At 42.0% G+C, this 14,372-nt stretch overlaps 1 protein-coding gene across 6 annotated transcripts in view; it reads right to left on the bottom strand.

The window, feature by feature from the left end:
- The window catches only part of DGKB (diacylglycerol kinase beta), a 609,664-nt gene that overhangs the window by 546,692 nt on the left and 48,600 nt on the right, over positions 1-14,372 (bottom strand). For all 6 annotated transcript variants that reach the window (XM_039912948.1, XM_029070029.2, XM_029070032.2 and 3 more), the window contains exon 2: positions 6,220-6,493. In XM_039912948.1, the coding sequence (XP_039768882.1) occupies positions 6,220-6,289 (70 nt within the window). In that variant the 5' untranslated portion in view covers positions 6,290-6,493. The remainder of the gene's footprint in view (positions 1-6,219; positions 6,494-14,372) is intronic.

Genomic DNA, 14,372 nt, shown 5'->3' with positions numbered 1-14,372 from the left:
AGGAATGTCTAACAACTCTGTTTTGCTGTACTCTCCCGAGTGATGGTATAGCGCTCTGCAGATAGTAAGTGCTCAAGAAATACCATTGATTGATTGACCGATTGAGTACTTTCTATGGACAGTATAGGTAGGGATTCCCAGTTATAGGCAGCATGGCCTAGTGGATAGAGCACGGGCCTGGGGCTCAGAAGAACCTGGGTTCTAGCCCCGGCTCTGCCACTTTTCTGCTGTGGGACCCTGGGCAATTCACTTCATTTCTCTGCACCTCAGTTATCTCATCTCTCTATCAACTCTGTTATATTGGACTCTCCCAAGCACTCAGTACAGTGTTCTGCACCCGGGAAGCGCTCAGTATATATGATTGATTGAGAAGCAGTGTGACTTAGTAGAAAGAGCATGGGGTTGGGAGTCAGAGGTCGTGGGTTCTAATCCCAGCTCCACCACTTATCAGATGTCTGATTTGGAATTTAGACTGTGAGCCCCACGTGGGAAAATCTTGTATCTCCTCCAGTGCTTAGAACAGTGCTTGGCACATAGTAAGTGCTTAACAAATACCATTGTTATTATTGTTACTGCGATCGAGACTGCAAGCCCCATGTGGGACACAGACTGTCCAAGCAGGTTATCTTGTAACTACTCTAGTACTTGGACAGTGTTGGACAAATAGTAAGTGCTTATGAAATTCCATTTAAAAAAAAAAAAAAAAGAAAAAAAATTCATGTTTCCTCGTTCGCAGATTGGTGCTCTTTCTTCTGGACCACGAGCTGACATGGACTTTTCCTTTGTCATTATGCAAGGTGGGAAATGGAGATCAAGTGGAATTGATTTGGAAATAGCCTTCTGTTATTTATTCATCCATCCAAACAGCAGATTCTCAGTTTTGAAGTTAACTCCAGACCTTGGTGTTAGAATCCTGAAACCTTGAGCTCAGAAGAGGAAGTGTGTCTATCAGCTCTGTCATACGGTACTCTCCCAAGAGTTTAGTGCAGTGTTCTGCACACACTAAGCACTCCATGAGTATTATTGATGGATTGATTGAAGGGTATGCTTAAAGGGGGCTATTGGTCTGTGTAAAAGAAAACTGGGATTGCTGGGAAGGGGGGTTGCAGTCAGGAAAGGGATGAAAACAGTGGAGACGTGACCTGTCAGGAAGTTGGAAATAGGTGGAGGAGAGGGAGGGGACTTCCCCCTAGAATGTTAGTTCTTTGTGGACATGGAACATGTCCATTTATTGTTGTGTTGTACTCTCCCGAGTGCTTAGTACAGTGGTCTGCACACAGTAAGCGCTCAACGAATATGACTGAATTAAAGAGGAGACTCTCAGACTCCAGAGTGTTGGCTGCAGCTACAGTGCCTGTAACTGAAGTGGAGAGGAAATCAAGAGCTCCGCGTGTCCGTCTGTGAGATATCTGTCTGAAAGTGCTAGACTGCAAACTCCTTGAGTCAGGGATTGAATCATTTAATTCTACTGTATTTTCCCACACACCTAATACAGTACTCTGTACTCAGCACTCTGTAAACTGCTTGAGATCAGGGTTCATATCTACTACATGTATTATTCTTTCCCACATGCTTAGTAGCATGCTCTGTTAGCTCCTTGAGGCCAGGGTTTCTATCTACTAGCTGTGTTGTACTCTCCCATGTACATAGTAGAGTGCTCTGCCCATGACAGACTGTAAGCTCCTTGAGGGCAGAGTTTGTGTCTACTAATTCATTCATTCATTCATATTTATGGAACACTTACTGAGTGCAGAACACTGTACTAAGCTCTTGGAACGTAGTCTCCCAAACGCTTAATACAGTGCTCTTCAGAGTAAGTGCTCAATAAATAAGATCGAATAATGCCATTAATAAAAAAAAAATCCAGAAATATAAATGTTTCTATTCATGAAAATTCACACACTGAATCAACAAAATACCTACGACAGGGACAGTTAAGAAAAAGTGTATTGCCTCCATTCAGGATCTTAGTCTCATAAAAGCAAAAAGAACATTTGATTACCCCTGCTGGTATTTATTGCATTTTCTGAAGCTAGGGAGAGTGCTATAGGTCAAACTGATTGCACTGTGGAAACCTACATTGAGTCAGCAGGATCTTATATTCACACATTCGGGAAAAAACAACTTTGCTGGAAACATCTTCCAGCACGGCACTGAATTAACTTCATTAATCCTCATGTGATACCTAAGGAAAAGAACACATGACTACTGGCATGCCATGACATCCAATTCTGTCATAGTATGTGGTTTTTGGTTTTTTTTTTTAATGGTATCTGTTAAGGGTTTACTATGTGCCAGGCACTGCAGTACGCAGTAAGGAAGATACAGGCAAATAAGGTTGGACATAATCTTGTCCCACATGGGGCTCATAGTCTTGATGATAACAATAATAATTGTATTTGTTAATTACTTGTGATGTGGCAGTCACAGTACTATGTTCTAGGTAGATATAAGATGATAAGTTCGGACACAGTCCCTGTTCCACATGGGGCTCACATTTTAACTCCCAATTTACAGACAAGATAACCGAGGCATAGAGAAGTTAAATGACTTCCCCAAGTTAAAACAGACGATGAGTGGCAGAGCAGGAATTAGAACCCAAGTCCTCTGACTCCCTGGTCCCTGCTCTTTGCACTAGGCCACGCCACTTCTCATGTTTTCAATACAGGATTTATTACGTAGCACCACAGAACAGTTAGGGAATATCCTTCCCACAACACAAGTGGGTGTAAAGTAGATGTGAAGAGGAAAGTGGGAGTCTGGACATCCAAGCGTGAGGCTGCCTTGTGACTGACCTTGGGCAAATCATTTCACTTCTCTGTGCCTCGGTTACCTCAGCTGAAAAATCGAGATTAAGACTATGAGCCAAAATTGGAAACGGGACTGTGTCCAACCCGGTTAATTTGCATCTACTCCTTTGCTTAGCACGGTGCCTGGAGCCTAGTAAACATTTAAATACGATTACACAAAAAATACACTTTTGAAAGTGGGGAAAGTAACTGTCTGTTGGCTATGAGGAGGGAGGACGCTCCAAGGATGTGTGTGAGAGGTCGGCGGTGAGATAGACGAGACTGAGGTACAGTGAGTAGGTTGGCACTAGAAGAGGGAAGCATGTGGAAACGGGACTGTGTCCAACCCGGTTAATTTGCATCTACTCCTTTGCTTAGCACGGTGCCTGGAGCCTAGTAAACATTTAAATACGATTAGACAAAAAATACACTTTTGAAAGTGGGGAAAGTAACTGTCTGTTGGCTATGAGGAGGGAGGACGCTCCAAAGATGTGTGTGAGAGGTCGGCGGTGAGATAGACGAGACTGAGGTACAGTGAGTAGGTTGGCACTAGAAGAGGGAAGCATGTGGGCTGGGTTGGAGTAGGAGAGGACAGAGGTGAGGTAGTAGGGGTCAAGGGGATTGAGTGATTTAAAGTCAAAGGTGAGGAGTTTCTGTTTGATGTGGAGGTAGATGGGCAACCACTGGAGGCTCCTGAGGAATGGAGAAACATGGACTAGAATATTTTCGTAGACAAATGATCTTCTCTCCTGAAGAGAAATAGATACGATGCCAAATGAATGGATTCTATTTCTCCATTTCTGCTATCTTTCTGTTCATAAGATTCATCCGCTGAACGTCTTTATCAAGGTTGTCCATGTAGTCATACAGTTTGGATTATGGTATCGTTTGGTAGACTTTCCAAATATCTAAATTCACACTGTCCCTGAAAAAGGACTAGAATTCAGTAACGTACTCCAGTACTAAAACTTAAATTGTTTAGCTGTATTTGAATATTTAACTATAACTGAACATACATAATTAAATCAATCATATTTATTGAGCTCACAAAAATAGCAAGAACCCCTATATTTGAAAATAACAAAATCACCTTCTTGCCATCCTGTAATTGATTCCCTCCTAGAGATTTCTTTTAGTTCACAAACCTAAATGAAAACCCTATCCGGACTTCATTGGAGCAGTCCCTGTTCCACAAAGGGCTCATCGTCTTAATCTCAGTTTTTCAGCTGAGGTAACCGAGGCACAGAGAAGTGAAGTGATCTGCCCAAGGTCAGTCACATGGAAGCCTCACAATTTGATGTTCATGCTCCAGCTTTCTTCTTCACCTCTACTTTGCACCCATTCAGGCTGTGAAATGGATGTTTCTTAATTGTTCCATTGTGTTATGTAATAAATCCTGTAACGGGGAAGGGGCGTGACCTAGTGCAGAGAGCATGGGGCCTGGGAGATTCATTGCATGTCTCACCATTTTGCTGTTGAGCATATCAACTAGTGAAGGGCCCATTTCTGACATGCCCTTTACATCTCACCCTGGGGATATAAGCTTCCTCAGCATAAGCCCCGCCACCCAACCCAAAGCCAGCCACTCTGCCTCCCCAGAAAACGGCACCAGCTCCCCTAAAGCTATCGAGGAGACTCCATCCCGTCCTGCCTTCCATCTTACAAGATGCAAAACAAAACTACCCTCACAGCATGAGCCCTGGGAAAATGGGTGGCTGCCACAGGAGCTTCTGTGGCTATGGGGTGCCCTGGAATCTGAGCCACGAGGACACTGGATTTCTCCTCCTCCAGCCAGCCCCCTACTGATTTTTTTGGTTTTCTTTTCTCCATTTGTCCTCGTCTTGAGTTCTGATTTAGCGTTTTATTGTTTCATCACTCCCGACGTGTCTGTCTCAAGTCTCTTCCCCCCGCTTAGATTCTTAGGTTGTGAGCCCCTTGAGGACCCCAACATGTCTAATCCTACCCTGCACAATATTTTCTAGGGCTTAGCACAGTGCTCTGCACACAGTCAACACTCAATAGTGTTATTATAACTAAAATCAGACATTTTTTTTTTTCATTCCTGTCTGGGATTATTCTCTTATTTGATCTTTATAGAGTGTTGGCCAAAGAGCTCAAATCACCAAGAAGAAATTCTACAAAGCCCAGATAATGCTGAATGGTAATAATGGATGTTATTCCTGCAACTTGATATCCAGATACACGAGTCAATCGATAGTATTTTTTTAGGACCTACTGTGGGCGGACCTCTGTATTAAACACCTGGGAGAGACCAGAGAGTTAGTAAAAATGGACCCCGCCCTCAAAGGGCATGAAGTCATGTGCAGAACACTGTACTAAGTGCTTGGGAAAGAAGAACAAAATTAGTAGGCATGATCCGTGCCCTCATGGAATGGACAGTCTAGCAGGAACCATATCAACTCATAAACCAACACTTGTCTGGCAGAGAACGCTTCCTGGTTTACAGTAATGATTACCTTTTCTTTCAGTGGAAAGAAAACACATAAAAATGAACAGCTAAAATTAAATTGTCTACAGGTTACACTCTTCTGATAAGGCCTGTAATCAATCAGCGCTGTCCTGGAACACCCTCCCTCCTCACATCCGCCAAACTAACTCTCTTCCTCTCTTCAAAGCCCTATTGAGAGCTCACCTCCTCCAGGAGGCCTTCCCAGACTGAGGCCCCCTTTCCATCTGATCCCCCTTCCCGCCCCCCACCTTCTGCTTCTCCCCCTTCCCTCTTCCCCTCCCCTCAACACTGTGCTCATTTGTATATATTATAGATTACCCTATTTATTTTGTTAATGAGGTGTACATCCCCTTGATTCTATATATGTTGATAATGTTGTCTTGTTTTTGTTTTGTTCTGTTTTGCTTTGCTGTCTGTCTCCCCCAGTGAGACTGTGAGCCCATCACTGGGTAGGGATTGTCTCTATCTGTTGCCAAATTGTACATTCTAAGTGCTTAGTACAGTGCTCTGCACATAGTAAACACTCAATAAATACTATTGAATAAATGATTGAATGACATTTTCCACCAATGGACCAATACAAGAAGAATCTCCCTATATAACAACAACAAAAATGGTACTTGTTAAGCACTTACTATATGCCAAGCACTGTTCTAAGCACTGGGGAAGATACAGGTTGGACACTGCCCCTGTACCACATGGGGCTCACAGACTAAATCCCCATTTTGCCGATGAGGTAACTGAGGCCAGAGAAGTTAAGTGACTTGCCCAAGATCACACAGCAGGCATGTGGCAGAGCAGGGATTAGAACCCAGGTCCTTCTGACTCTCAGCCGGTGCTCTAATCACTAAGCCCTGCTGCTTCTCCACATCAGAACTGGACATTCTATCAGATGGTCTTAAGGAGATGATGCGCAAAAGTTACTTCAGTTGAAACCTTTTAAGTTATTCGTGTACTTACACTCGGCATACTTTTGAAGCTGAGAAAACTCAGAGGGACTGAGATTTACCCACTTCTCCTGATTCGTCATTTTGAGGCTTCTGTCTTCTGTCACATATCAGTGGACGGAGCTCTTAGTGACAGACCAAGGAACTGTGCTGTTTGTCAGAATTCTGCAGTTCAAGGATTCCCCAAAATCCAATAGGCATCAGCATTTAATATGGGATATCCGTTCAACAGTCGGTATGATAGCTCTGCAGGGGGAAGCTTGTGGCTTCAACTTCAGAGGAAAGGTCTGAAAGAGGACAAATAGAAAGATTTGTACTGTTACTCAAAGACCACCGACATTGCTAATTGACAGATAACTGTTGAAACTATGTTACGTATGTGTCTATGTTCAATTTAGGATTAGATGAATAATCTGTGGAAGAAAAATGAAAGGAGGTGGGCTAGCATAAAGTACCTTTTTTCTGAGAAGGATGGGAAAGATCATACATTGCTAAAATGTGTCCTTTCCTCTCCATCCAAGCTGCTACAGTCTTGATCTGAGCACTTATCCTATCCTGTCTTGATTATGGCATCAGCCTCCTTGCTGACCTCCCTGCCTCCTGTATCTCCACACTCCAATCCGTACATCACTCTGCTGCCCGGATCGCTTCTTTAAAAAATGTTCCATCCATGTTTCCCTACTTTTCCTGAGATGTGATGTGGCCTAATGGAAAGAGCACAAGCTGGAAGTCAGAGGACCTGAGTGCTCTGCCACTTGACTGCTCTTTGGCCTTGAGCAAGTCACTTTACTTCTCTAGGCCACAGTTACCTTATGCATAAAATGGAGATTAAATCCTCCCCAATAAGCCCTCATTTCTTCTTTTTTTTAAGGGTATTTGTTAAGCTCTATGTGCCAGGCACTGTACTAAGCCTTGGGTTTGATAAAAGTTTGTCAGGTGGATCAGAGCCCCTGTCCCTCATGGGGCTTGCAGTCTTAGTCCCCATTTAACAGATGAGGGAAGTGGGGCACAGAGAAGATAAATTAATAATAATAATAACAATAATAATAATAATAATAATAATGTTGGTATTTGTTAAGCGCTTACTATGTGTAGAGCACTGTTCTAAGCGCTGGGGTAGACACAGGGGAATCAGGTTGTCCCACGTGGGGCTCACAGTCTTAATCCCCATTTTACAAATGAGGTAACCGAGGCCCAGAGAAGTTAAGTGACTTGCCCACAGTCGCACAGCTGACAAATGGCAGAGCTGGGATTCAAACTCATGACCTATGACTCCAAAGCCCATGCTCTTTCCACTGAGCCACGCTGCTTCTGACCAAATTACTTGCCCAAGGTTGCACTGCAGACAAGTGGAAGAGCCTGGATTAGAACCCAAGTCATTCTGACTCAGTCACCTTACCCCCTCCTGCCTTACCTCACTGATTTCCTACTACAACCCAGAAAGTTCATGTTTGTCTCTTTAATGCAAACCTACTCACTACTTTGATCTTCATCTCTCCACCGACCCCCAACCCACAACCTGCCTCTGGCCTGGAAATCCCTTCCCTTCGTATCCAACGGACCATCACACTCCCCACTTTCAAAGCCTTATTAAAATCACATCTCTTCCAAGTGGCCTTACCTGACTAAGCCCTCATTTTCTCTACTCCCTCTCTCTTCTGTGTCACCCTCACCCTTGGATTTTACCCTTTATTCACCCCACCTTCAGCCTACAGCACTTAGGTACATATCCATGATTCATTTATTTGCAGCTGGTCTTGCCCTCTAGAAGGTAAACTCTTTGTGGGCAGGGAATGTGGTACCAACTCTGTTAGAGTACACACTCCCAAGCCCTTAGTGCAGTGATCTGTCCATAATAAGTGCTCATTAAATCTGACCAATTGATTACATGGAAAATGAAATACCAGGCAGTCCTCAGACTTACGACTTAATTGCTTCCTGAGAACTGTAAGTGAAAAAGTTGCATGTCAGAACTAATTTTCTCCTAGAAACAATGCTTTCCTTGGCAATTGGTTCCTTAGCCTAGGCTGGAAAGTCTATTTTAACCTAAATTACCCAGAATCAGGCACTCAAAACCTAACAAATGATAAAGCTGCATTAATACTGTTTTATTGTCAAAGAGATTCTTTTCTACATTATTTATTAAGCACTTGATATGTTCTAGGCACTGTACTAAGCACTGGGGTAGATATAAACTAATCAGAGTGGACACAGACCCTGCCCAAATAGGGTTCACAATCTTGATCTTCATTTTACAGATGAGGTAAGTGAGCCACAGGGAAGTTAAGTCACTACCCTGGAGCTAGTGCCATAAAGGAGGATAGTGTTTCAAAATAAAAACTGATATGTCATAATGCTGAAACAAGGCAGGAAGTTGTTCATGTAAGTAATAATAATAATAATATTGGTATTTGTTAAGCACTTACTATGTGCCAAGCACTATTCTAAGTGCTGGGGTAGATACAAGATAACCATTTTCTCCCATGTAGGGCTCACAGTCTTCATCACCATTTTGCAGATGAGGTAACTGAGGCACAGAGAAGTTAAGTGACTTGCCCAAGGTCACACAGCTGACAAGCGGCAGAGCTGGGATTAGAACCCATGACCTCTGACTCCCAAGCCCGGGCTCTTTCCACTGAGACACACTGCTTGACTTGTAACTTCATTTGTCTTAAATTCAAGCCCATGTGTACATCAAAAATCCAACTCAAATCATTCCATTGTGGATACATATTCATATTGGTATTTAACAAACCGATTATATTTTAAATCATATTTCTCAATATATTCACACTCTTTTGGTCTTCTTTTGGATCTTAGGAACAGATCCTTACATTATTTTCTATGGGATCCTAGGTTGCATTTGGCATTATTCATTATTCTTTCACATAATACTTTTATTTCACAAAATCACTTAAAACTCTTTACAGGGGTAGACTTCTAAATAGCAACAATAGTAATAATGACATAGAAGTCTGCAAATGTTCACTTAAATTTTCATTAGCTTGACAAATTTTGAAATGTATTCTTTAATCCACCTGAAAAAAAAGCACGTGTTTTATTTTTTCATGTATGATTCATTTCTGTTTCAAACATTCCCAGAAGAAAAATCGAAAGGAAGCACCACCAAGAATAACACCTTTTATGTGGTATTTTCTCTGGTACATATCTAATTTTCCAAAACAGCAAGTGCATTTCAACTCAAGTATGCAACATTCAGCATGTATGAAATGGGGCTCCTCATCAGGAAACATTCGCTTTCCCATACCAGTGTATGTATGTTGTGTATATATATGCATATATTTATGTTCCCAACCAATATATGTTGTATAGGAAACACATGTTAAGCAATCAGTAATGTTTACTGAGCACCTACTGTGTGGTGTACACTGTGTTAGACACTTGGGAGAGTTCACTAGTCTTACTAAACATGATCCCTGCCCTCGAAGAGCTTACGCTCTAGCAGAAAAGGTGGACACTAATATCATTTACCCATAGTAGGAGGTAGGAAAAGGGGATAGAGAAGGGGATTTGTGTCCTAATTTGGAAATCACTTCTCAGCATAAATAACTTTTAAAAGATTATTTATAGCACTGTTTAAAACTAAGAATGACCTACCAACACAAATTTTCTATTTCTATCACAAGTTCAGGACTGGGTTTTCTCAACCGACAGTAACCCAATTTACATTCAAATGAGGAGAATTTATAAAGTCATGGCAACATGCTAGGTTTTGAATTAACTTATTCTTGAGGTCTGAGGACTGGCTTGATTCCAAAATGAAAATGTTTGGGAAGAGATTCAGTCCATGTCCTTCGGAGACTTTCCAACAATTCAGACCATGTTTTCTTGCAATTCTGCCAGCACAATCTATCACTTTTTGAGAGGACAGGAAGTCGAAGAAAATCCAGGCTTTTTTCTTTTTTTTCTTTTATTCATAATAAGACAGCTGGGTAGGCAAAGAGGTCAAATGAGCAAGGAAATGAGAAGAAAAACTCCAGAGAAATAACAGCCATAGTAGTTCCAAAAATTAATTCTTGTGTTAGACAAGTAGCAGGGCCGGATTAGAACTCAGGTCCTTCTGACTCCCAGGCCCATGTTCTGTCCACTAGGCCATGACCTCTTCTCGTCTTAATGTTGCTCCCCTGTCCAGTTTTTGCCTGGCAGTGGGGAGAGTACTAAAACAGGTAGTGGAAACCCCTGGAAATCAGGAAGCTTGTCTTTTGGTTCGAAAGTACTCTCCCAAGAATTTACCACAGTGCTCTGTATACAGAAGTGCTCAATAAATACAATTGATTGATTAATTGGAAATGACAATCATCTCCCAAGATGGCTTTCCTTTTCCCCAGAAAAGGCCAAATCTCTGTTCTGATTCCCAAGCCAGAGAACAAGCAAGCCCTAAAGGAGGTGGTGAAGCAGTGTGAAGAGTTGGGGACTGGAAGATATGGTCCTCTCAGCCACTGGCCTGCTTTGTCACCTTAGAGAGGTCATTTAGCTTCTCTGAGCCTCAGTTTCTTAATCTGAAAAAAATGGGAATTAAATACCTGTTCTCCCTCCCCTTTAGAATGTGAGTCTCATATGGGACAGGGACTGCGTCTGATCCGATTGCATTTTAGTTACGCCAGTGTTTAGCACAGGCTAGCCACTTAGGGATCATTTTGGAAATGGCAGTTATCACCACCAAGTGACAAAACTCACTGCAATTTAGTCATCAATAAACTACATGCCTGAAGTGGTTATGTTTCTGGATAAATGCTTGATTTGAGGCTTCCTGGGACATTTAGGCAACTTCTGCTGAACTGGGTCAGAACATATGGATTTGGCCTGTTGTGAAACCAACCTTTGGAGGTTGTTGAATTTGTTCACAGCCCTCGCTGGCCCTCTCCTCTTTCCCTGGTGACTAGAGTCAGGACAATATTTTGTCCAGGGTGAAGTGGGAAGGCCAGAGAGGATTGTGGATAAATTAAAATCCATTCACACCCAAAAGATACTAATCAAATGGTATTTTTTAAGCACTTACTCTGTGCTGAACACTGTTCTAAGTGCTCAAGAGAGTACAGTTTGACAAAGTCCTTAGACAAGGTCCTTGCCCTCAGGGAGTTAACAGTTAGAAATCCTGATGACAATATGTTCTACTTTTTTTTTTTTTTTTTTTTGGTATTTAAGTACTCACTATGTGTCAAACACTATTCTAAGCACTGGGGTAGATACCAGTGAATTAGGTTGGACACAGTCCCTGTGTTCTGGCCTAGGAATAGGCCAGAACCAAATGAATTGTTTTGATGACCTCAGGAAAGGAAAATTCATAAATCTGAAAATATAAGGAAATCTTTGTGTAACAAAGCTAGGGCTAAAAAACTGTTAGGCATCTAAAGCAATAGTGACTGAACTCTGGGGTAAAATAAGTAATAAATCCCTCACATTTGGGATATTAAAAAAAAAAAACTGACAAAATTTGCCCTGCAATCTCATTTATCTTTAAGGCAAATGATTGTCTTATGTAATTTTCCAGTAAGTTGATTTTAATTACTTTGAGAAGTTTTTAATTAAGATTGATTCAAATTGTTAAATTGAATAATTAGCCTTGGCTGAACTGAGTGGACAATTTCCAAACTTGCCTGAGATCTGGGGGCTGTTCTCTCAGTTTCAGCCAAGAATGTACCATTTTGCCTCGACTCTGCTGCTGCTGAAACAATCCAGAAGGACGGAGTGAGAGCAATACAAACTTGCATTCTTAAGAAAGAACTGGCTCCATTATTTCCCCTATTGTTTAAATAGTGGTGGCTCTACACAGATCTCCTTATTTCTCTATAGGTAGGCTATAATAGTGTTCCAATAATAATTATAACAATAATTGTGGTATTTGTTAAGCGCTTACTTTGTACCAGGCACTGTACGAAGCACTGGGGTGAAGACAAGCAAATTGGGCTGGACACAGTCCCTGTCCCATGTGGGGCTCACAGTCTCAACCCCCATTTCACAGATGAGGTAACAGGCACAGAGAAGTGAATTAGCTTGCCCAAAGTCACACAGCAGACAAGTGGTGGAGCCGGGTTTAGAAACCAGGGCCTTCTGACTCCCAGGCCTGTGCTCTTATCCACTAAACCGGACAGCCCACTGGGCCTGGTGTCTAATCCTGGCTCTGCCATTTATCTGCTGTGTGGCTTTGGGAAAGTTTATTCTCTTCTCTGTTCCTGTTACCTCAACTGTAAAATGGAGATTGAGACTGGGCCTAGGGGCTGTAATGTTGGGAAACAGCCTGGCCTAGTGAAAAGAGCATGGGCCTGGGAGTCAGAAGACCAGAGTTCTAACCCCAGTTCCACCAATTACCTGTGATGTGACCTTGGGCAAGTCACTTCACTACTCTTTGCCTCAGTTCACTCCTCTGCAAAATGGGAATTCAGTGCCTCTGCTCCCTCTAATTTAGACTGTGAGCCCCATGTGGGATAGTAAGTGCTCAATAAATACTATTGAATGAATGTGGGACCTGATTATCGTGTATTTACCTCAGTGCTTATTAAAGTGCTTGGTACATAGTATACACTTAATACATATTATCATTATTATTTATTATCAGTGAACTAATTCCCAGGTTCAATTATCCCAGGTCTCTCTGAAAAGACCTGGGGGTTTCCAATAAGAGGTGAAAAAATACAGATTAGTGGATTCTGACTATTAACCATTTGAAGTCCACCCCCTCTAATCCTTCTTCCCCACTAAAATCCCTGCACTTATGAGGAAAAAATGTGTGGCACTTCCATCTCCCAATTTTGCAGGGAAAAATCCTGGATTTTTATAACTGTTCCTGTTGCTGCTGCTACTAAAACTGCCAAAACCACAAGAAATTGGTTGTGGAATTGGGACTATCCTAAATAAACTCCACATTCTACTTTTCAATGCCCCGCTCCCATTCCCCTTCCCCTTACCTTTTTGAACTTTCTCTGTCCAGGTTAGAGTTAGAACTGATGCAATGTTCCCAGAGCATTCTGGCATTTATAGTTTAGTCACCCAAAATTATTTTAACCCTGCAGTTCTCACTCTCAGAGCCTTCAACTTGTAACCCTCTAACTCTGCTCTCTATGGTCAGCTTATATATTGTCTCTGGCTACACACAAAAAAATGCCTCACTGCGGGTTTATGCCAAAAAAACTACCCTCTAAATTGTTAACAGAGCCTAGTGAAAAGCTAGCAGGACTTGGAATCAGGAGACCTAAGTTATAATCTTCACAATGCACCTTGTCTGCAGTATAACCTTGGGCAAGTCGGTTTCCTCACTTATAAACTATGGGTTAAACATTCGATGTCCCTCCTGTTTATTCTGTGATAAGAGATGTGAGATAGGAACGGTGTCCAACCTCATTATCTTGTATCTACCCCAGGGCTTCCTATAGTGCTTGGCATATAATAAACATTTAACAAATACCACAATTATCATTATTACATAAGTGCTAGAAGTGGCTGTTAGGTTGATATAATTATCATCCTTATCATTATTATAATCAGGGCATTCATTATGCACCTACTATCTCTTGAGAGTTGCAGCAGAGGGAAGGTTATGAGATTAGATTTAGTCCCCGTCTCAAATGGAACTCACAATTTATTTTATGCCCATTTTGCAGGTGATGAAATTGAGGCTTTGAGAGGTCATGGGATTTTTTTCCAAGATTACAGCATAAGCCAGTTGTGAAGTCAGGACAGAAAACGAGGCATTCTGACTCTCAGGGCCTTGTTCCTTCTGCCTGGACTCTCTTTATGGCCTAATAGAGAGAGAACAGATTTAAGAGTCAGAAGGATGTTGGTTCATATTCTGACTCTGCCACTTGACTGCTGTGAGACCTTGGACAACTCACTTAACTTGTTAGGACCTCAGTTTCCTCACCTGCAAAATGGGGAGCTCCATGTAGGGCAGGGAATATGTCCAACCAGATCAGCTTGTATCTACTCCACCTCTTAGAACAGTGCCTGGAACAAAGCAAGCACTTTACAAACACCAAAAAAAAAAAAAAAAATCCTCTATAGATCAGCCCAATTTCCCTGCCCCCTCTAGATTGCAAACTCTTGGGCAGGGAATGAGTCAGGTTAAATTGTTATATTGTACTCTCTCAAGGGCTTAATACGGTGTTCTGCACAGAGTAAGTGCTCGGTAAATATGATTGATTTTAACCC

The sequence above is a fragment of the Ornithorhynchus anatinus genome, chromosome 8 (genome assembly GCF_004115215.2).
Source record: "Ornithorhynchus anatinus isolate Pmale09 chromosome 8, mOrnAna1.pri.v4, whole genome shotgun sequence".
NCBI lineage: Eukaryota > Metazoa > Chordata > Mammalia > Monotremata > Ornithorhynchidae > Ornithorhynchus > Ornithorhynchus anatinus.
The sequence above is the reverse complement of the archived record's forward strand: the minus strand, read 5'-3'. Positions and strand labels throughout refer to the sequence as shown.